Genomic DNA, 23,126 nt, shown 5'->3' on the forward strand with positions numbered 1-23,126 from the left:
TGAAGGATTTAAATTTATCAAAAAATCAAGCTGAACTGTAAGGAACAAGACTGCAAGGTTGGAATTTGCTTCAAAAAATACAAAATTTTGGGCTTTTGAAGCTGACAAAAAGAACTTTCTCAGTACTTTATTGATGAAAACAATTTGGTTTATTGGACAAATATTGATGAGCTTATGTTGCACTTAGTACAAGTTCATAAATCTGAGGACTGGCGCCTGTTCATAGATTCCTCCAAGTAGAGTTTAAAAGTGTGATTCTACTACACAATGGTAACAAATATCTTTCAATACCAATCGCTTATGGTATTAATTTGAAAGAGACATACGATATGATTAAAGACTTTTTTAAAAAAATAAATTATAATAAACATAGCTGGAACATATGTGGTAATTTGAAATTTATAGCTATTTTGTTAGGCATGCAGTTAGGCTATACTAAGTACATGTGTTTTCTTTGCGAATGGGACAGCCAAGCTAGGGATAAGCATTATGTTACCAAAGATTAAAAGAAACAAGACAACTTAACTCCAAATTGGAAAAATATTATTCATGAGCCCTTAGTTGAACCCAAACAAATATTTTTACCCCCTCTCCATGTCAAGCTAGGACTAATGAAAAATTTTGTAGAATCAATGAAGAAGGACAGTCCCGGATTTTTGTACATCAAGCAGACCTTTCCGAACGTAAGTGAAGGAAACATTAAAGAAGGAATATTTGTTGGTCTTCAAATAAGAGAGTTTGTCAAAGATGATGCATTTAACTCATTGTTAAATAATGTAGAAAGTGCAGCTTGGGCTTCATTAAAAGATGTTTGTAAAACCTTTCTCAGAAAATAAAAATCCGACAAGTACCACGATATTGTTAATCAACTTCTTACTTCATACCGAGCTATGGGATGTAATATGTCTTTGAAAATACATTTCCTCTACTCACATCTAGATTTTTTCCTGGATAACCTCAAAGACGTAAGTGACAAACACTGTGAATGTTTCCACCAAGACATTTCGGTGATGGAAAACTGCTATAAAGGGAAATGGAATACTAAAATGCTAGCTGATGTTGGACATCAATTTGGAATGTGCCTGAGAGTATTTATAAAATAAAAGTATCAGGAAAATCATTCTAACACAGGATGGCCATGCAGAATTATAAATTTTACAGATTTTAATATATAATATATTCCCCTAAAAAAAATTAATATATAAAAAATAATATAAAATATTAATAAAATAATATATTAAAAATTAAAATTAATATATTTCCCTTTAAATTTTTTTGAGGCATAATTTATTTAAAACTAAGTGTGATAGAAAAACTATTTACAGATTTTTAATGTATGCAAAAAAGCAATTCAAGGAATGGTATCACATGTAGAGAAACATTAAAAAAATATTTTTTTGTCTATCAGTGTTATATGCTGAACATTTTTAATGTTTAAGTAAATATCTAGTTCACTAACTTGATTTTGTTAGTTATGTTAATAAAATTAAAAGTTGTACAAGAATTAAATTTAGATACAGTTGAATCCTGTAACATGACAGTTTGAAATTTATTAATGGTCAGTATTATCTCCAGTTGTTGATAATACTTGTACCTATTAATGATTGAATTATTTTTGTTGATATCTTATCTGAGGAACTTATCAAATCATTAGATGTGCAGCTGGATCTGTTGATTGTCATCATCATGTTGTTCTTGTACAAGGGTGGTCTGAAAAGTTCTCAGCCTTGTCTATAGATTGCAACACTATTCACATGATTTTTTTCCTTAGTACAACTGTTAGAAGGCACCATGTGAAATTGCAAGTTATTCCATCGAGCAGTTGCCTACAGGCAGCCATCTTAATTTGTTATATTGCGTGTGTGGAAAAAGTTGATTATTGTGCAGTGATAAAATTCTTCGTAAAAGGTTTGATGCTGGCCAAAATTCATTTGAAGATCGTAAATGTATATGGTGACTCTTCTGCTTCAATTTCCACCATGAAGAAATGGGTGGCCGAGTTTAAACATGGTCATGAAAGCGTCTAAGAAGATCCATGCATAGGATGTCCGAAAAGTGTAACCACACTGGAAATCATTGAAAAAGTGCACAATATGATTTTGGAAGATCAGCGTACAAACGTGTGTGAAATTGCTAAGAGTGTAGGTATTTCAAAAGAACACTTCTGTTACATTTTGCACGAAGAACTGCATTTGAAAAAGCTTTGTGCAAGATGGGTGCTATACGTGCTCACGGCAAATCAAAAATCCATTTGCACGACACTTTCCAAACAGCGCTTGGCATGTTTTACGAAAAACAAGTGATTTTCTTCATCAATATGTGACAATGGATGAGACATGGATTGACCATTACACACAAGAATCAAAACAACTATCCATGCAGTGGACAGAGCCGGTTCTTCAGCTCTAAAGAAGGTGTAGACAGTGCCATTGGCAGGAAAGGTCATAGTGTCAGTTTTTGGGATGCAAAAGGAATCTGTTAATTGACTATTTTGAATGAAGTAAAACAATAACCGGGGAATATTATTCTAACCTTCTAATGAAACTGGGTGCAAGAATTTGTTAAAGCAGGCTTGCTGAAGAAAAAATTTTCCATCAGGACAATGCACCTTCCAACAAAAGTGTCGGCAATGGGAACTTTGAGGGATTAATGCTATGAAGGGCTAGAAGAACCACCCTATTCCACCATTACACACCAAGGTTTAGCTTCCTTAGACTTCCATCTCTTTGCAAAACAAAGTTTTCCTCGCTGGTCAGTGTTTTTCATCCAATTAAGAAGCGATTGCAGGTGTAACGGGTACTTTGCATCACTTCCAGAGGAACACTACAGAGACTGGATAATGGCACTGGAACACTGCTGGTTGAAATGTATTAATATTAAAGGAGATTATGTTGTAAAATAATAATTTTTTGAAAACATAGATTCTCATTTTCTTTATCAGGCTGAGAACTTTTCAGACCATCCTCGTATGTTACAGAAGAGTCTATTTAGATGATATTCTAATATATTCACTGATTATCCTTTACTGTAGATTGTGCTGCAATTTTTTTATTATTTCTTCAGAAATGTCTACTAAGTATAATAATATATATTTAATTGAATAACATTGTTGCAAATATAAAATGATGTTACACCTGCTTGAACAAGTTTTAATTGGAAGGAATAAAATAATTTCTGTACCCCTTTTTCACAGTGAACCTTCCTTATGTGTTAGGATTTGTGTATTATATCCATCAACAATGTTAAAAATATATTGCGTTTGTGCCCCTAAGCAGAGTTATATCTCAAAATTGTGAGAAAATCTTTTTCCCTCATGCCTGATAGAAAAAAGGTTTTTATCCCTTTTTGTGCTCAAAGGCTTTTTATATTTTTGTAAAAGAATTATGAGAGTGAGCCTTCTGATTGTTTTTATATTAGCCAGTAGCTTAATCTTGAACTGTGTTATAATATGGAAAATATTTTGAACTGTGTTATAGATCTAGGGGACCTGTTTACTGAAGTTGGAGACATTCAGCCTGCATTGCCTCCAAAGCAGTCTAGGCAGACACCCACTCCTACATCAGCTGGATCAATTGCGATACCAAGACCACCATCAAGAAGAGGAGAGGTATTTTGAATATTTTCTTTCATCTTTAATATTATATATTTTTTTAAATATCATGTAAAAATTGACATACTGTGAACACTCCAAAAAATGTAATCAGATGGCTCACATTCCGTTTTAGCTATGAGCTTCCAGTTCTTATCCAAACAGCAGCACTCGATTTCTTCTGTATGATGGTTGCACTTCAAGTTATTGCACCTGTATGAATCAATTTTGTATATCTTTTCTATCTTCTTCACTCTTTATGTAAATGTGGAGAACCATCTGAAGATGCTGGCAAGACATTATCAACTTTCTCCCCTAGTCGATTATCCTTTTTTAGTGTGGCTACATTTGATATTCCTTTGTTTTTTTTTTTTTTGGAGGCCTAGGTAAGATCTTCCATTCTTGAAACTGTTTATGACTTCTTGATGTCTGGTGCATTTGATTCATTCACACCATTATGTGATTGTCAGCACTGATGCCATTTCTTGTGTTGATCGTTAAAAACTTCTCTTCAATTTCTCATAACTAGTCACAGGATAGTATTTCCCATTAAAACTACCTGTTTATTAAATTTTAGTACCTTGTGGTAGTGTTGTTCTGTTGCCTGAAACATGCTCTTTTACTTGTTTCTTATGTTATGTAATTTCTTTGTGAAATCTTGCAGTGAATAAATATTTGTTTTGTGTAATTTTTTAATTACCTTTAATTCTTCTGTCTTATTTTTGTAATTATTCATATTCATCACAATTGGTCTGTTGTACTTATATTTTTGTCGAATTCAGTGTGACTGTATTTTTTTTAGTTTTGTGATATTTAAGATTGAAGTATTCACATATTTACAATTAGATCCTTGTAATTATTACTTTGTATTAGCCTCTTCTTTGACATGGTAAAATACCACATTAGACCTGAAATAACCCTCTAGCTGGTCAGTCATTTAAAGTAGCTGTTTATTTTTGCTCTTCAATCTGTTAAATTTTTCATAGCATTTCATTTTTAAGCATTCTCTGTACGTAACTTTAACTGAGCAGATAAAGCTGAAATTGATATTTTAATCTCACTGGTGTCATTTTTAATGAAGTCCAATTCTTCTAGCCTTTTTCAAAAATGTCTTGCAATCTTGTTGGGTGTGGAATGTTTTTGACTTATCCAGTCATAAGTAATTACTTTAAAGAAACTTTCTATAAAACTGTGGATAAAGTACTGTGGATAAAATACTGTGTGTAATGCATACATATTGGGCAAATATACAAAAAACATGCTGACATATTTTTCGTACTATACATAGTTTAGTTCCATATGAATCGATAAGATTGTGAGGAATAGCAAACTTTATAATTTATTTTTATTGAATGTAATGTTTTTCAACAGGGTGGTGGAAGAGGAAGAGTTAGTCCATCTCCTATAGCTAGAGCAGACAGTGTTGGGAGCCTTGAATTCCGTGCAGCTGGAGTTGCATTGGGGTCATCTCGTGGCCCATCACCTCTTACCATTGGCATGGCAGATACGATTCCACTTGCTGTAGCATTCCATGAAATTATACATTCATATTTCCGAGGAACTGATGAAACAAAGTAATAAACGCTAATATTTATTAATTAATAAAGCTAATACATTATTATAAGTCAAGTATACACTGGTAAAGATATAGAAAGATTATTTTAAGTTTAGCTTTTATTCTGTATTTTTAGTCTGTTACATTTTTGGGAACAAGTGGATATATTTAAATGCCTGGCAGTTGATAATTTTTGAAAATAGTAGTTGGAAATGAAATAGTTAAGGAAAATGGGAAGCGATAACATACAAAATGTAATCTAGTGAGACAAGCCAAATTAGGAGACAGTATTGGATATTAGAAGGAGAGGGCTAAGATGTTATGGTTACCTGATCAGAATTATTGACTTGCAGAAGCTCTCTCAGTTGATAATAAACAAGACTGGAAAGGGAAAGAAGGAAAGGACAACCAAAAATAGGGTAGCAAGACTTTTCCCCCTTTTTTCCTGGAAGAATTGATGTGGAAGTGAGAAAAAAGAAAGTTGGAGATTAAAGGATGGTTGAGAAAAGAGAAGAATCTAGGAAATAACAAGATGTCTGATACTATGAGAAAGTAATAAATAAAGAACTTTTTTTGGAGGGAAAGTAGTCAATCTAATGTTTCCGTACTAAATATCAGCTAATTGTTTATTAAGAGTTCTGTGATACAAAACTTGTGAAATGTATTTAGTTTTTTATATCTAGCCTTTTATATAGTTACCCCAGCGAATCTACGAGCTTGTGATGGGATGTGCTGACATCTCATTATATTATTGCTTTCCGAAACATTTTTGTGTGTAATTATTATTTTTATTTCATTTTTCCACTTACAAACAATACGGGTGCCCAAACAATACAATTATATTGTTGTGTGTTCAGTTATTTCCACTTGAGTTGATTACATGTATAAAAATTCTTAATGACTCAATCTTGCAAACAATAACAACTCTTAACCAATGACTAATGCTCTGATTGGTATTATGTACAGGCCTATAAAAATTTATACATGCAGTTAGAAATGATGTCTTTTGTCACGATTTTATTTAGATCCGTAATTTGTAGTACACGAAGTGTGTATGCAGAAATAAACTTTAGTCCAGTTTATATCGTGTTCAGTGAAGGTATTCGGATAACGGTTTTGTGCAGTCATATTATTTTATAATTACTTATTGTTTTCCACAGATTTTTTGTAATATGTTATTAGTGCAGCTTGTTATGACAGACTTTAAATCCATAGTTAAGAAAAAAAAACTTAGGCATCAAGCACGTGAAATTGTCAGCAATGTTTATGGTTTTATGAAAAAATAAGCTCTAAAAGTAGGGAAATTAACTGATGACAAACATATAATTGGAATTCAGAAATGCAAAGATAGAACTGCTGCTGCGTGTGGGATATCAAGAACACAGGTTCAAAAACTTAGAAGAGAAAAAAAAGACATGATTCTTCAATCAACATCCCAATCGTGTTCTTTCAGCACGTCAAAAAAGTATAAATGATGTTCAACACCTGTCAGTGGACTGGACAGTTTTGATTTAGGTATAATTAAAAGAACAGTTAATGAATTTATTTCAAAGAAGAATGAATTACCTACTTAAAAAAAATAAGGCAAGAACTTCAGTCATCTATTGATTTTAAAGGTAGTGAATCAAGTTTAGTTTTATTTTGAAAGTTAGGTTACAAATGGCATAAAACTGAAAATTAACAGTAAACTTTCAATTGTGAAATCTGATATCAGGTGGAAAAGAATTGAATATTTGCAGGCAATGGCTAAGTAAGACAAAGCAATGCTACAATTGTTTATTTGGATGAAATGTATGTTTTAAGTTCACATTGTTCGATAAAGTCATGGTCTGATGGTATTGTTGAGGGACTTCATGTGCCGATTAATAATAGTGACCGTTTAATAGTAATTCATGCTGGAAAGAAATTGGTTTTATTCCGAACACACTACTTACTTGGAAAAGCCAGTTTGAAAAGTGGCGACTACAATGACAACATGAATACAGACAATTTCATGAAATGTGCGTGTGAAAAACTGATTAAAAATCTTCCACCAGTGTCAGTAGTAGTTATTGATAACACCCCTTATCACAATGCAGGTATTGATAAAGCACCAAATTCTAACTGCAGAAGAAAATATATGACCGATTGGCTGGAGAACACCCTTATTCTGTATAGTTAAAAAATGCTGAAACCACATCTATATGAATCAGTAAAGTTACATAAAACTAAAATATAAAAATATCACTTGGATGAACTTTTGAAAAAAACATGGGCATTGTGTTCTTGAACTCCCACCGTACCACCCTGATTTGAATCCGATTGAGATGGCGTGTGGTCAGCTGTAAAACGACATGAGGCGAGTCATAAAACAACATTTTCTTTCACAATGTTGAAAAATTATCTACGGAGAAATTTAATTCCATGAATAAAAATGACTGGAAACCCTATTGTGAAAAAGTAAAAAATATTGAAAAAGAGTATGAAAAACTGGAACAACTGATAGATGAAGTGATAGAATGTTATATGTGTAGATTCTGATAGTGAAAGTGACAGTGATAGTGATTTGTTTAGTGAGGATGGTGAGCTTGTTAGAAGTTTGAATTAGATGCATGAAGAAACTTCAAGTAAGCTTTTGTTTATTATTAAAAATTATTAATTTAGTACAAATAAAGGTTATAAGAGAATTAATTATGTATTGTTTATAATTAGTAAATGTAAATATGATAGTTATTACCGCATACTATATGATAATAAGCAATAATTTGATTTGAAATGCGGAGTTGATGTTTTCAGGCCGAGTAGTAATACAGTCTGCTTGTGAGATCACAAGCTCGTACATTGGCTGGGCCAAGTATACAGCTGTTTTTAGATTCTCCTTAATTTATAGGAAATTCATAAAATTCTGGGTTATTTATTATACATAAAATGACAATATCTATGGTTCTGTTCACTTGCTTGGTAACATTGAAAAATTAGTTTTTAATCTTCAGTTATAATTTTAATTCAAGTAAAAGGTTGATTGAAGATTTCTTCATTGCATTTTTTGTTTTTAATTTTTGCATATAATGCAGTTCATAATTCTCAGAATCAGATCTGAGTTTGTAAATATTTTTTATTTCAAAAATGTATGTTGCTTTGTTGTGAGGAATTCTGGTAACATTTTTTAGATGTATTAGAGAATTTGTTAGTGTATAGTTTTGTAGAGAGCATTGATCCTGTTTTTATTTTATGCAATTATTTTAAAACATTTTATTTATTTTTTCAGGTGTAAAGTGAAATTATCAGGAGATATGATGGTTTCCTTTCCTGCTGGAATTGTAACGGTTTTAGCTAATAATCCTTGTCCTGCTCAGTTATCATTTCGAATAAGAAATGCAACAAAATTAGAAAATGTGCTTCCTAACAAACAACTTGTCAGCCTGTAAGTTTGAAAAATCAGAATTATTTCTTATAAAAATTAATTTAGGATATTACTAGCAAGAACAAAACTGCCCCTTAGATCTGCAGAAACAATTAAATAAGAGAAAATATATTTTAATGTTGGTGGATGTGTTACTGATGTATTGGAGTTTATATTAAATGAGCTTACTGAAGATTATGTTTTATATACCGACACACAAAGTTGTATTACACCATTCTAATCTGTTTTCTACTGTGTATCTTCAGCTCTAGTACAGTTTCATTCAATCCAGACTGTAAGTTATTCATGAGAACTATATACTTTTGTAGAACTCTATACTATATACTACATATGTAACTGCAGTTACTTTATTGTGATATAGTGAAACCTTCCTCATGTGTACACCTAGAAAAAGTTAGCCAGATTAGGGGATTGTCCTTATCTGAAAGTACTGGATATTGATGATTTGCCCATTATTTCACTTAAAATGACTGTGTATGACAACTGATATTGCCAAAAAATTGAATCTACACCCTAAAGTTTAGAAAAGTTTAAATAGAAATAAAAGTTGTTCAGTAATTTATTTCAGCAAAATAAAGGAAAGGAGAATTACATATGTTCCATAACACAAATATAGTTTCTTTGAAATTCTTAAATTAATCTAAAGTTGATTGCTCCAAGTATACTGTGCCTGTATTTTACTGAAAACTACAATAATGTTACATAGAGTTAATCTTATTTTGTGGGAATGTAATACTGATATCTTGAGTATTTTCTGCTGGTATACATGTGTACACATGTAAGCACACTCATACATATAAATATCATTTTGTTTCTAAAATCGATCCTTTCAGGAATCATATTCCTCTGCACTATACAAATTATATTAAAACAATCAACCCAAGTACAGAATTAATAAAGTAAAATAGGATGACACCTACCTTATTCCATAATCCAAGCAAGAATGATTTTGCGAGTACCTTGCATCATAAGTTGCTTTATAATTTTTCAAATCTTTCATTAAAAATTAACATTAAAATTAAAATTGTTCATTGCAAATTGCACATACAATTAAAATTGAAATTGAAAATTGTTAAAAGATCCTTTTCCCATTAAATCAAAACAGAAATAAAACTAATTTTTTTTTTTAAATTCATAAATGTTAAATTGTAAATTAAAATTACAATTAAAAATTGCATACATATGAAATATGAAGTCATTAATAAAATTAAATTAAAAGTCAAAATTAAAATTAATAATAAAAATAAAATAGAAATCCATGTAGACTAGCTAGCCAAAGTTAAAAAAAAAATCTAATATTGAATGTGAGTTTTATTTTATTAATGAATTCATATATCATATATATGCAATTTTTAATTTTAATTTACAATTTAATATTTTTGAATTTAAAAGGTCATTCAGTAGGTAGTTAAAGACACAAATAGATGTGAAGGCAAAATAGTTAGAGGATTATGATACTTTTAGAAGAGTAAGTTGATAACCCTGTGGTGACTTTTGATCAGCTGTTTGAACTAAATTGTTTATAACCTCAAAATCTCATTTTACAATTCAAATGTAAAAAGAATTAGTTGAACAGCATGCAGTGGTTTTTTTTTTTATTTTCCAAAGGTGAAAAACTGGTTAACATTTACTCTCATATGACCAAATAATACAGACAGAACTGTATAAACTGCAGAAACTTTTACAAGTGAATTGAAAAATTTAAAGATGGTCAGACTTCAGTGACTGATCAGCACTGTTCTGGATATCTAGTTGAAGTTTCAACTCCAGCGCTTGATACTCACTTACACTCTCTCATTCAAGAAGACTGATGGATTATAGTTGAGATTATTGCTAAAATTACAATAAGTGTTGGTATTGTTCATAACATTATCACCAACATGTCAAGATGGTTCCAAAAGAGTTGACAGCTCACTATAAGGAGACAATACTTCACATGTGCATAGAACTGAAACAACTGTATCAGGAGGAAGGTGATACTTATTTGCCCAGCATTCTAAGCGGTGTTGAAACATGGATTCACCATTATGAACTGGAATCAAAAAGACAGAGTACAGAGTAGAAGTACATGAGTTCATCTGTCAAGAAAAAAGTTTGAATCCAACCATCAGCAGGAAAAATTACAATATATTGTTTTGGGATGCAAAAGGTAAATTTTTTGTTGATTTTATAGAAGACCAGTGAACAGTAAACAGCACATACTACTGTGGCTTGCTTGTCATCAAACTGAAGCCAGCAGTGCTATTTAAAAATGCCATGGATCTCAGCACAAAGACATCATTCTGCTTTATAATAATGCCTAGCCTCGTACAGATTGAGTAACTCAAGAAACCATTGACAGATTGCATCAGGAAGTACTACCTCAGTCCCATACAATCCTGGCTGCTCCACTGCATTTCCCCTTTATTACTATACTCACAGAGGCGCTATGTGGTAAGAAGTTTAACGGCAACGACAAAGTCACAGAAAATGCGCTAAATTGGGTCCAACATAAAGACAGATTTTTTTGCAGCAGGCATAGATAAGGTGATTTGGAGAAGAGGGAAGGCGTATTCATGTTGCTGGAGATTATTTTGAAAAGTGAAAAAATGTCACATTGATTAAATAAACTGTTTTAGCTCCAGGGCAATTTTTTCTTTAAAATTATCAAATGTCCCTTGTATGTATGTGTCTCTGTTTATATGCATGTATGTACATAAATATATATATATTATCGCCGAATGGCTTCGACGACATTGGCATTTTAAAACATTGTAGTAGCTCTGAGAAGGGCTATTGTCGTCGATGGCTCATTGTAATTTATAACTTTGTGGTAGCCCTGAAAAGAGCTGTTTTTTGCGTTAGCTCTGAGAAGAACTGTTGGGTCTGGAAGCTGGTCTGCAGTGAAGTCGACTTGGCTGTAGTCGGGAGTTGCAGCTCATTCATTGGAATCAGACCAGGCTTCCCCTCAGCGGCCCGACTATAGTGTGGCAGTGGTGGCCTCCAGAGCCCGGCAGTGTCAGGTCGGTGTCGGTTGTGTTTTGCCAGTGTGGCCCAAGTGATCCCACGCTGGGCTGGCTCCTGCTGCTGAGTCGCTAGCCAGGGTGATTGAAGCCCAGCAAGTTGGAGTGGGAAGGTAGCATCTACATCCAGCGGCTCCCTCAGTGAGCCGACTAGGCCTGCTACTCCAGTGGGGATGTTGGCATCCGTTGGGAGGTCCCACGTTGAGGCAGTCAGGGAACTTCTGTTTTCTTCCATCTTCTCCTTCTTCTTGGTCTTCTCCAGGTGGTAATTGACAATGAACTAAAAATTCACTCGTGCATGCTCTTTTATTGGACCCTGAGAGTGGTGAGAGAACTGCGCGGCAGGAGTGACACTTATGCAAGCGCATACATATACTGTGCACCCACTGACGTCTGAACTGCTACCGTTGCCATCTGCTGACATTAAGTTAGACATATATGTGGTAAAAAAAAATATATATATACATAAACATACATACAGGTACAATTTTTATACGTTTTTTCTTTTTATAGAAAACTCTCTTCCAAACTATCTCCTCACTGCAACACCCAGATCCTATTTGATTTGCTTTCAAAGTCATTTGAGAACATACTTATTTAAGTTTCATCAGCAAGTGAATGCAATAATAATTTCATTAAATAAAATGCCATTTATTAGGGACTGTTTTGTTTTAAAAATTTACAAATTAGTTGCAGGATATTTGTAAAGTAAGTTTAACAAATGGATATCAAGGAACAACTAAAACACTATAAAACCTTACATAACCTGCAAGTATAAACACCTGAGATTCTACCATTTTGTGATATTTTATTTTGTTTTGTAATCATTTCTAGTATTAGAGGAAATTATAAAAATAAATACAGTCTGTATCAATATCCATTTGCCCTCTTTTGAACAAGGAGGTCGAGAAGTCATTTCTTTTTTTACTGAAGTTTTCATTTGTTCTAAAGGTAATGAAGTGGATTAATGTTTTTAAGATCACACACACACACACACACACATGTGTGTGATTATATATATATATATATATATGGGCAAGAATGAACTGTGTTACTTGGTGACATCAATACATTTACATTTCCTGTTAAGTTCACTTAATATCATAGATAACTGATATAATGTTATTTATAGTGTATTGACTGAAGAATTTTTAATAACATCAGTAGCCTTCTATTTGTTTAAGCAGAAATGTTTCAGTGTTCCTTGTTCACATGTGCTATCTAAATCTGTTGTCACATTAACTTAATTTGAAATGAGATATCTGTAGAATTCTACCTTCCTCATGAAGTTGTGTTTGTTAATCTGTGTTAGTAATGGGCATTGTCAGCTTCTGAATCTCCTGTCTAAATTTACAGTTAGTATAACTGTGCAGTTTAAACCGTAAGACTAAATGAAAGTAAATCAGTTTTTTCTTTTGTTTTATAATCCTTCCTTTTTGTGAAAAAAAAAAAATGTTGTTTGAGGCAAAAAACCCCTTTTATAATTGTTTAAATGAAAAAGACTGTAATAATACTTATATTAACAACAGATGAATCTATATACTCTACTTATTTTGTTATTATTTCAGGTTGATTGTGATTTATTTCCAATGAAATTTGTTTTTAAATTTATGTTTTATTATTAATCGAGAAAATGGGAAATGTAATTCATTGTGTATTTATGCTCTTACTAATTCAGGTAAAATTTTTTTTGATGCTGTAGGAAGTTTTATTTTAAATCCAGGCTCTGTTATTAATCCAAGTAGATTTGAAAGATTTCCATTTATGGGTGGAATAAATCGTAGAATAAATATTTGAAATGAAGCATGTCTAAATCCTTATTTTTATGAGGATATTAAACAGATAATGGCTGGAGATCTTTAGAAGTTTAAGTTAAAAAGTAGCACCTACAATTTTATCTAAAACTCCATTAATTATTTTATCTAATAGAAATGTGTTTCCAGCAGACAAATTGTTTTCTGTTAGACACATACAGTATAACTGGAAAACCTGTAAGTATTTAAAAGCAGCAGGTAGTAAAAAACCAAATCCATCTATACCTGGTTTATTAATTTGTTGGGGTGCTAACTTAATCTCTGTTGCAGAAAAATTTTCAGTTAACTATGATAAAGTCGAATATATTTAAAAATATATCAATAATTTCAATTGATTCTTATGACTGATAACATCTTCAGGAAATCATCATCTTTCATTTCTTCTTTGGGAAACGGGAATGAAGAAAAAATAGTTGCGTATCTGCACACCAGTAAACTATTGACAAGTCTATAAGGAAATTCAAGCTGTGTTAAGAAATCTCTAAGCGAAGTAGTTTAATTCTATGTATAAAAAAAGGAGGAGTCTTGAAGTATAGGACTGGTAAGGGCAACCTCCCCACCGAGGGGAGTTGAACATTAGTATATTATAAATACTTCATCTTATAATAAATTCTTTAACTTTCGTATTAAACATCTCAGTTTGGTGCTGTTAGTACCAATATTAGATAAGAGTTGACTGTTTATTATTATACTTTTTAAATTAATTTGTACTAAACCTGCTTATTTATTTTACTTTTAAATCAATTTATTTCAGCGATTCAGTGCAGTCAACTAGTGAGAGTAGTGCATATGACTTTAATATGAGTGCCTTAACAGCTCTTCTGAGGCGTCAGTCTGAGCAGAATCCTTCTGCTTCATATTTCAATGTAGATATTCTTAAATATCAGGTAAATATTTGATTTCTCCCATTCTCATCAAATGATCTTGTGGGCTTATTTATTATTTTATAAAGTTCTTCCAAAAATGTTGAATGGGCTTTATCACAATACTTTATGATTTTGTTATACAAAGTATGCATGATTAATTTAATTGAAAATATACTATTTAAAGTTTTCATAAGACTTTCTTGCACATTTATTTCTGCCAGTCTGTCAGTATGTTAAGTCACCTAAGATTTCTCAATAAATCTCTGTGCATTTACATTTTGTATTCAGAAAATGCACTATAAAACTAACTTTGAATTTGGCAAGATTTAAGATTGATATCCATTTGAAAAGTATAATTTAATAAAAACATCTACAGTGAGTCAGTTACATATTGGCAAAAGAAATTGTGAGCATACTGTTCAATGCTGTTTTAGATGATTTTGACAAAAAATATTTCCCTAATGGCCTAGAGGCAATGTACATTCATATCTTCATCTTCTGGAATGAATACAGATTATGTGATACAAATTATACATGTGATTGATAAATACAGATTATATGAATACAGATTACATTCGTAAAACAGAAAAATGTGTTGTCTAAAAACACATTTTTTTTACGTTTGTAATACAAAAGTTTTTTTAAATGATTAATAAATGCATAAAATGTATAATCAAAACTTGTAGAGAATTTAATTCTAAGAAAATTGATGTAAAAAACTAATAAAAGTTCAAGAAATTTGATTTAATTACCTTTATTTTTATTACTATTTGCAATTTCCACAATTTAAAAAAATATGACTCATTATGACTACTTTGCTATTATCAGATATGATTTCGCAAAATAACTTAGTTATTGAGAAATAATTCATTTGAACAATATTGTATGAAAACAATATTTTTTTAAAACTTTATCAAAAGATAATTTTTGATCCTTTTGTGCAGATTATGGTCTTTCAGATCACAATTGTCAAATTACAATAGCATCATTTATTAATGAAAATATGTGATGAGACAATGATTGCATTTATTATTTTAAAAGTGTGATAAAAGAAAATTCAGTTAGAGATTTTAGTACTTGTCAGAAATAAATTAGAAAAGTAATAATAAAATTAGTTTTGATGAAAAATTTAACAATTTTCATAATACATTTCAGAAGGTTTTTTTCTAACTTGCCCTTCAGTAAAAAAAAAACCAGTTTAAGCATAAAAAGAAAAATATACAGGTTACTAAAGGAATTGTAAATTCTAGCTCTGTGCTAAGGATTCTTCTTGGAATGTCTAAATATATTTAATCTTATAACTTCCAGAATTATTTGAAAAATTACAAATGAATTTACACTGAAGTTATTTGTACCACTAAAATATAATATTATTATAATATAATATCTAATTCAAACAATAAATCTGAAACTGTGTTGGCAGTTATCAAACGTGAAAGGCATTTTGGAAATAAAACAGGTTAGATAACTTCACCAAAAATGCAAAAGGACCAAACTTATGTTATCACATCCAGGTATCAGAGGAATTTAATCATTTCTTTTCTACTTTTATAAACAACTATATATTGATTCATTTCAAACAATGTCTTTCACTTAAATAGTTTTATTTCCTGTTGATACCCAGGAAGTTTTAACTTTTATCTTAAGTATAATGAGTAAGTATTTAGTGGGGAAATTCGTGCCATTATTTAAAAGAAGTCATAGATGTTATTCTTATCCCTCATACAAATTTAATTAATGATTCTTTCAGCAACAGAGTATTTCCTAGTTGCCTTAAGACTTGCATTGTTATTCCCAACCTTAAGAAACATTTTTCTCTTCATTTATAAAATTATAGGCCAATTTTGTATCTGAATTTTTCTAAAGTATTTAGAAAAATTGACTTGACAGTTCTTGAAAAGCATAGTATATTAATAAATTTTCAGCATGATTTTAGGAAAAAATTGTCTACTGACAGCCATTTTCCAGTTTCTGGAAAATATTTTAAATTGCGTAGACAACAAAAAGATTTCATTTTCAAATTTTTTTAATCTCATTAAAGCATTTGATTTAGGCCATATCTTTACTGATTGGTTTGCTTGGCATTTCTCCTGCCACCACCCCCATTCAGATGTCCTAAAGCGTAAGACTGAATGTCTGTGCCACAAACGTCTACTGAGCTATGAAACAGTTTAGCGACCATTTTCCTAACTAGCTCCTAGAACTAACCTAAAAGTGTGAGCGGAATAAGCATGGTACCATACACTACTCACTTGCGGTTCCCACCGCCCACTTTCATATATCACTAAAATGGGTAGGTGCACCCCGTCAACTACTAAAACATATATGACTATCAATAATTAATTTATCTAGTCAAAGACAGGAATTCGCTGCCATGCATGCCTAGACTGCTGAATGCCAAGTACCTACCCACCATTAAAGCGCTTGGAACCAAAATCTGGCTGGTAGCCAGCCATATCTCTCGGTTAGCTTCCTACAGCAGTGCGGTAGGAGTCTTTTCCCTTAGGTAAACTACTGATGTCGGTTGAAAAAAGCAACCACATCAAGGAACTCCCACATGGTCCAACAATGCAGCTCTTGCCACATTGACTTGCCGCTTGTGAGTAGTCAATTTTCCCCATGACCTCTAAGTTCCAGGGCGGCCTTAGTTCTAGCCCCCCCAAGAGCTGGGCAATCGAACATCATGTGTTTGTTCGATTCGACCTCCCCTCAGACGCACAGCTCATCAACTGCCAGGTGGAATCGAAACAAATATTGGTGTAAATTTACATGGTTGGAGAGCACTTGGGCTCCCATTGCCTTTAAAAATGAAGGAGAGGCATGCCATCCCCCTAGATCCTGTATAAATCTATACAAGGACCTTCCCTTAGTCGTGGTGTGCCATTCTTGCTGCCATGCTTCCATCGCAAGGCTGTAAAGCCTCCTCTGCAGGCAGGAGATGGGCAACTGTTCGGAATTTAGAATCGGTGCATTGGGATCACCGTTCCGCTCCGGTACAGGCCTGGCTTGAAACCGCATCCCTAATACCTCGGCCTCCCTGCCTCTTCGCAATTTCCACATGGCTGCTCGAACTTTCACTAATAAATCAATTAGGAGAGCCATTTCCAATACAGTAGTAGCCTTGTAGGAGGTCGTTTTGGAAACACTAGTGCATACAATTGAGGCTCTGCACTGGGAACTCCTTAAATTTTGAATAAGTGCTCAATTTCTTTCCAACCTATGTGCCCAAACGGATGCCGCATAAGAGGTCATACTTTCGAAGACAACTCAGTACACCATGTACAAATGATGGCCCAGCAGTCTGTAATCCTTTTGAGCAATTCTCCTAAGCTTGTACATCTCGGAAACGGTGTCCTAATGTGGTTGCTAAACAGCAACTTCTCATCAAACGAAACACCTAGGTACTTATGAACTCGAACTCGACTGATTATACAGCCTTTATACTTAATACAGGGGTTACAATTGTATGGTAATTTATCTGCACCCTTGTGAAGCATAAACATTATCTTGGGTACAGAAATCCTTTAAGTTTCAATGTTCATCCAGCCCTCTGTGATTGACAAATCGACAGACACTCGGTCTTGTAGCTGCGGTCATGAATTAATACAAACTAACAGGAGACAGTCATCGGTGAAAGCCTGGGCTGTGACCCCTTCCAGAAATGTCAGTCCCAAAAATCTGTTGAACCAGGTTCCACAGCAAGGGACCGAGAACGGTGCCTTGCAGGCTTTCCCTGATGATGGATTTTTCCACAATGAGGTGCGCATCCTTAAACAGAGCTGTGCAATCTGACAAGTAGTCATGTACTACGGCCTGCAGGGCTAGGGGAACATTGCAATGTTCTAACTCATAGGAGAGAACTCCAACACAAGGAAGGAAATGCTACCTCTTTGTCAATAAAAATTGACAAATAAAATTGAACGCCTGGTATGTCGCCACAGATGTTAAAGTGTGGTCACCACCACCAAACCCGAATCGAACACCGGACAGCACGTGCAATGGCTTTGGCCAGTAACATGACTAGCAAGCTGCCAGGGATTGCGCTGCAACTCACGCATGGAGTCTTGCGATAGCTTGAGTTTGGCTTCCTTGATGGCTTGAACGTACTCATTACGGGCGCGCCGGTAGATCCGCAGACCCTCAGCACGCACGTCATCAACGATAATACCTGTTAGGGGGCGACACTGGTATCTTCTCCTAGTGAACCTAGCGCTTGCATGCAGCACACTAAGGTCAGAGGACCACTACTTTTTCCCGGGTTTCCGCCTGTGTTTAACAGACAGCTTCTGGAAGCAGCGGTCATGACGGCTCCAGGCACTCTCCGATCAGCGGACTGGTCACTACCTAAGGGTCCGTCCATTGGCCGAGGCCGCCGTAGGACCATATCGCAGCCAGCCTTGATAGTCCGACCGAATTGTTCAGCCATCAATTTCACCTCCTCCCTCTGCTCCATGCACCATTCCAATCCCTGTAAAGCAGCCGCAAACTCGTGCCGCACCCTGTTTTTATCCAGGTTATCTTAGGTTATAGCGACCCGAATCTGGAGCTCTTGGACCGCCACCGTAAGCGATCACATAGGTTATAAGCCTATGATCACTCACACTGGCCTCGGGCCAGACAGTCCAACTACTTGTAGACCTAAGCAGATCGCCCGTCACCAAGGTGACGTCAATGTAACTTTCCCCCAGTTCGGAAGAGAAAGTCGGTGGTTGTTCTCCCTCGTTAAGCAAGTGGAGCTTCCTGGCTTCAATGAACTGTGCGAGACCAGCGCCTCTGGAGTCAGTGAGTGGTGAACCCCAAGCGGAAGACTTGGCGTTAGCGTCCAGAGCACCCAGCACTCTGATGCCCAGTAGACCATCCAGAATCCGCCCCAACTTCGCCAACAATTCATCGATACTCCATCCAAGCTGGAAGTATCCCGAAACCAGTACAACATCGAGCGTACCCCTCGTGACTCGCATGACGGTGAATTGCTCATCAGAAAAAAACTGAGGCATCAAGAAGACACCCAACGAGACCGAGCAACCATGATCGTAGAGAGCGGCCGTTCCCTACGAGAATGAAGAACATCAACCCCGTTGAAGCCGACCACCCTATCCCGGACCGTGTATGGCTCCTGGACCAAGAGGACCTCGAGGTCGTACTCCTCAAGAATTATCATGGCTTCATTGGTGGCCGCCCGGGAACGATGCAGTTTTAACTGTCCCAGGCACAAGCGTTCAATATCGTGATGATCATCCTTGAAAGCTTCTCCCAGTTCAGGCGTCGCCATACGCCGTATTGTTTACGATCTTCACCTGGACTATGTCATGCGATCTGCATTGTTTGCCCCTGACCTGGTGTCCGCCATCAAAGCCTTTCACCAAGGCACAGGGAGTGCACTGTGCAGGTGCAGTCTTATTAGAACAGTTAACTATCCTGCGCCCAGCAACGGTGCAATGAGCACACACTTCCAACTGTGCTCTGCAGCAGATAGAGATGTGCCCCAAGTCTTGACATTTGAAGCACTGGGGTACTTCTGTATGGTCGACAACCCTGCAAGAGCTCCACCCAAGGAACAGCCGATCACCAGCTACCAACACCTGCCACATCTTTGACAAGGTCTCAGTTATTCAGTCGCTCTTCAGGGCCTTTATCTGCCCCAATTGCCGGACCACCCTGATCCCCTTGAGGAAGTCCTCGATATCCATATATCTAACAGGATTTTGTGTATAGCCCTGAGGATTTCAGGCTCCTCTACCTTTATTGCCCTTGGCAAATTGTAGACCAATATTTGCAGTCTCTGCTCAGCCAGCAACTGAGCCTATAGCCTGTTCTTCCTAAGAACATCAACCTCCAACAGCCGCCTGCTGCTCATTAACAACCTCTAAGACGACTCCATGGTCCCTTGTTTTTTTGACCCAGGAAATCTGGAATCTTTCCTTCCGTGGGTCCAGGACCTTCTTCAGGGTCAGCTCCATCATTGCAGATAAAGCCCCTGGACTAGGCATCACAAGGACCACCTTGACAGTGGCTCGCTTAATTTTGATAGCCGGCAGTGGGACTAACCCTCTTAGGTCCCAGGGTGGCTGTTATCACAGCGAAGGAGACAGGTTTTATTACCTTCTCCTCCACCCATTTCAGAAAAGTATGGATCTTGCCAAGGACCCTTTCTGTTTCCAGTTTGAAGTCCTTAATTCCTTCCACCACCTGATCCACCTTGCCCGACAGTCGAGAAACAACTGAATCAATGGCTTGTTTTGCACCATGGAGGTTTTCGTTTTTCAGCACCAGTTCGGCAACGATCAAGGAACATTCAGAAAGGTACAAGTCGACCAGCTGTCTAAACTCGACTAAAATCCTTGACTCCTTTTTTGAGGACATTTTGGCCCATGCGGACAGCATACCCTCGATCCGCCCTATCCCTTCGGATCCCGAGCTATACCCCTTCAAGTGAGGCTTCGCCCCAGAGTCCACCGGGATAGAGCCAACCACCACAACGCTGTACTCCATCATCCTCGACTTTGCAAGGTCCTGCCTGCCTCTCAGCCTTGGCTCGCCCTCCACTGCCTTGCTCTTCCTGCACGGTTCCAACCGAAGTCTTTCCCGCACAGCTCGACGCATTGGTTTTGGCCGAATTTTTTGTGCAATCTGCCGGTGCACAAGAAGATAGGGGCTCCCCTCTCATGGAGACGTCCATGACCTCCTCAGCAGAGGACCGTGGCCTCGGCGGAGACCTGCCTTGTGACCTTCTAGGCAGGAAGGGGTCACCGGGAACCAAGTCCTCGAGGCAATCTCCCCCGGATAATCTTTACTGATGATAAACTTAATTGCTATGGTATCAGAAAAGCTGCTTTCAGTTTGTTAAATTATTTCTATTGCTCATAAAGTGAAATTTCTGGATGCAATATTAGATGACAAATTCCCATGGGATGATCAAGTTGATTTCATTAGTAACAAAATCAAATCATACTGTTTTGCTTTTAAGTCCCTTCATAAATTGCTAAAGCTTGTCATTATTATTAAATATTTATTATGCTTATGTATATTCCAATCGAAAGTATAATGTCCTCTTGGGCTTCCTTAAAAAGTTATAATTAGTTTTTAAGATACAAAAATGAGAAATCAGTTGTTTAGCTCCCATAATTATTAATCATGTAGGTAGAAAATTAAATATGTTAAAGTTACTTGTGTTTATATATTTTGTAATCTTTGCTAAAAAGATTACAAGTTACTTCTTCTGTACGGAATCCATCTGTACCAAACCAGACAATGGAACTGTTTTTGTATGACTAAACACAGTAGAAGTATTTTGTTAGTTACACAAAAAACTAGAAAAAACCTTTCTTTGCTTCCTCTGCCATTTTTAATAAATTACCAACCCATTGGAAAAATCTTCCCACCAATTTAGTTAATATACAATTAAAAAATTATTTTCTTTACAGCAACAATATTACTATCGTTGAATTTTTTTTCTAAATACTGAATTTTTTGCATCCTGTTCAGCGTGTACATAACGTAAGTTTATGCTGAAAATAATTTTCAATAATCCCTTCTGAATTTGAATTAGTTTATAGTATTTTTTTTATATTTAATGTATTGTATAGGGTTATTTTATTTTGTTAATTTTGTGTACAGAATGATTCACGTACTGTTACTGGTGCTTTCTGGGCACATTCTACTAGCGAAAATTATGAAAAGAATTCATATACACGTAGGTTATAAAGCATGGGTCTGGAAACACTCTTTTAGTAAGTTATGGCAAGTGAAAGATTTCACCTTGATTTCTGGGCAAAGAGTGAAATAAAATCATACTGAAATTCTAGGAACCTAAATTAAGGAGTAAACTTAATGTTTCCTTAGGTTTATGACTATAAATTGAATAAAACTGACTCCAGAACCATATTTATAGTAGTTTTCATAATTAATATCAGATGTAAAACAGAAAAAATATGTTGTCTAAAAACACACTTTTTTTCATTTGTAATACAGAAACTTTGTTAAATGACTAATAAATACATAAAATTTATTATCAAAACTTGTAGAAAATTTAATTTTGAGAAAATTGATGTAAAATAGCTCTATATAAAACAAATACAAGTTTAAGAAATTACTGTCACTTACCATATGAAAACTTACAATTTTGTGCGGTAGCACCTATAAAATGAGCAACCACTCTTCATGCATATGAACTGTTTTATTGTACACAGTACTTTTCTTTCAACTCCACATACAAAACTCTAACAGTGTTAGATTAGGTGATGTTGGTGGTTAGGAGTGTGGTCCGCCATGGCCAATCCATCATGCTGCAAATTTATCATTTAAGTATGCTGATACAGCACGTGAAAAGTGAGGAGGTGCATCATCAGCCGAAAGTACATGCGGTATCTTGATACTAGTGGAGCATCTTTTAATAGTAGTGACAACTGTTCCTTCAGGAATTTGTAGTAAATTTTGGAATTTAGACATCCTGGAGAATGAATGGTCCAAATAACTGATTGTAAACTAGACCACACCACATATTGATGCTAAATCGGTGTAGGAAGTTACGCTCTACTGTCATGTGTGGATTGACTTCTGCCCAAATGTGTTTGTTGTGAAGGTTATTGATGCCATCCCAGCTGTCTCATCAGTAAATAAAATGAATCGGTTCATATTCAACCAGTTGCGATATTGCAAATGAAGAGGAGCATCTCCTGGTTGAAGATGATTTTTTAGACATTGATTATGGTAAAAATACAGCTTTTTGTTATGAAGTGTCTTCCCCACCAGAGATGGGGAAACTTTGTACCACCAGGAAAGGTCTCGTCCAGGCCTTTCTGGGAAAGGAACTGCGTTGAGTAGCCTCGATAATGGTTTCATCAATACTGGGATCATGCTGGGCAGAACATGCATGATGCTATTTCCATAGCATATGG

The 23,126-nt window shown here is 35.0% G+C and overlaps 1 protein-coding gene across 7 annotated transcripts in view; it reads left to right on the forward strand.

The window, feature by feature from the left end:
* Positions 1-23,126, forward strand: part of LOC142323613 (F-BAR domain only protein 2) — a 219,041-nt gene that overhangs the window by 183,786 nt on the left and 12,129 nt on the right. For all 7 annotated transcript variants that reach the window (XM_075363466.1, XM_075363467.1, XM_075363468.1 and 4 more), the window contains 4 exons: positions 3,477-3,607; positions 4,961-5,163; positions 8,392-8,547; positions 14,118-14,250. In XM_075363466.1, coding sequence (XP_075219581.1) covers positions 3,477-3,607; positions 4,961-5,163; positions 8,392-8,547; positions 14,118-14,250 — 623 coding nt within the window. The remainder of the gene's footprint in view (positions 1-3,476; positions 3,608-4,960; positions 5,164-8,391; positions 8,548-14,117; positions 14,251-23,126) is intronic.

Source organism: Lycorma delicatula, chromosome 4, assembly GCF_047948215.1.
Source record: "Lycorma delicatula isolate Av1 chromosome 4, ASM4794821v1, whole genome shotgun sequence".
Taxonomy (NCBI): Eukaryota; Metazoa; Arthropoda; class Insecta; order Hemiptera; family Fulgoridae; genus Lycorma; species Lycorma delicatula.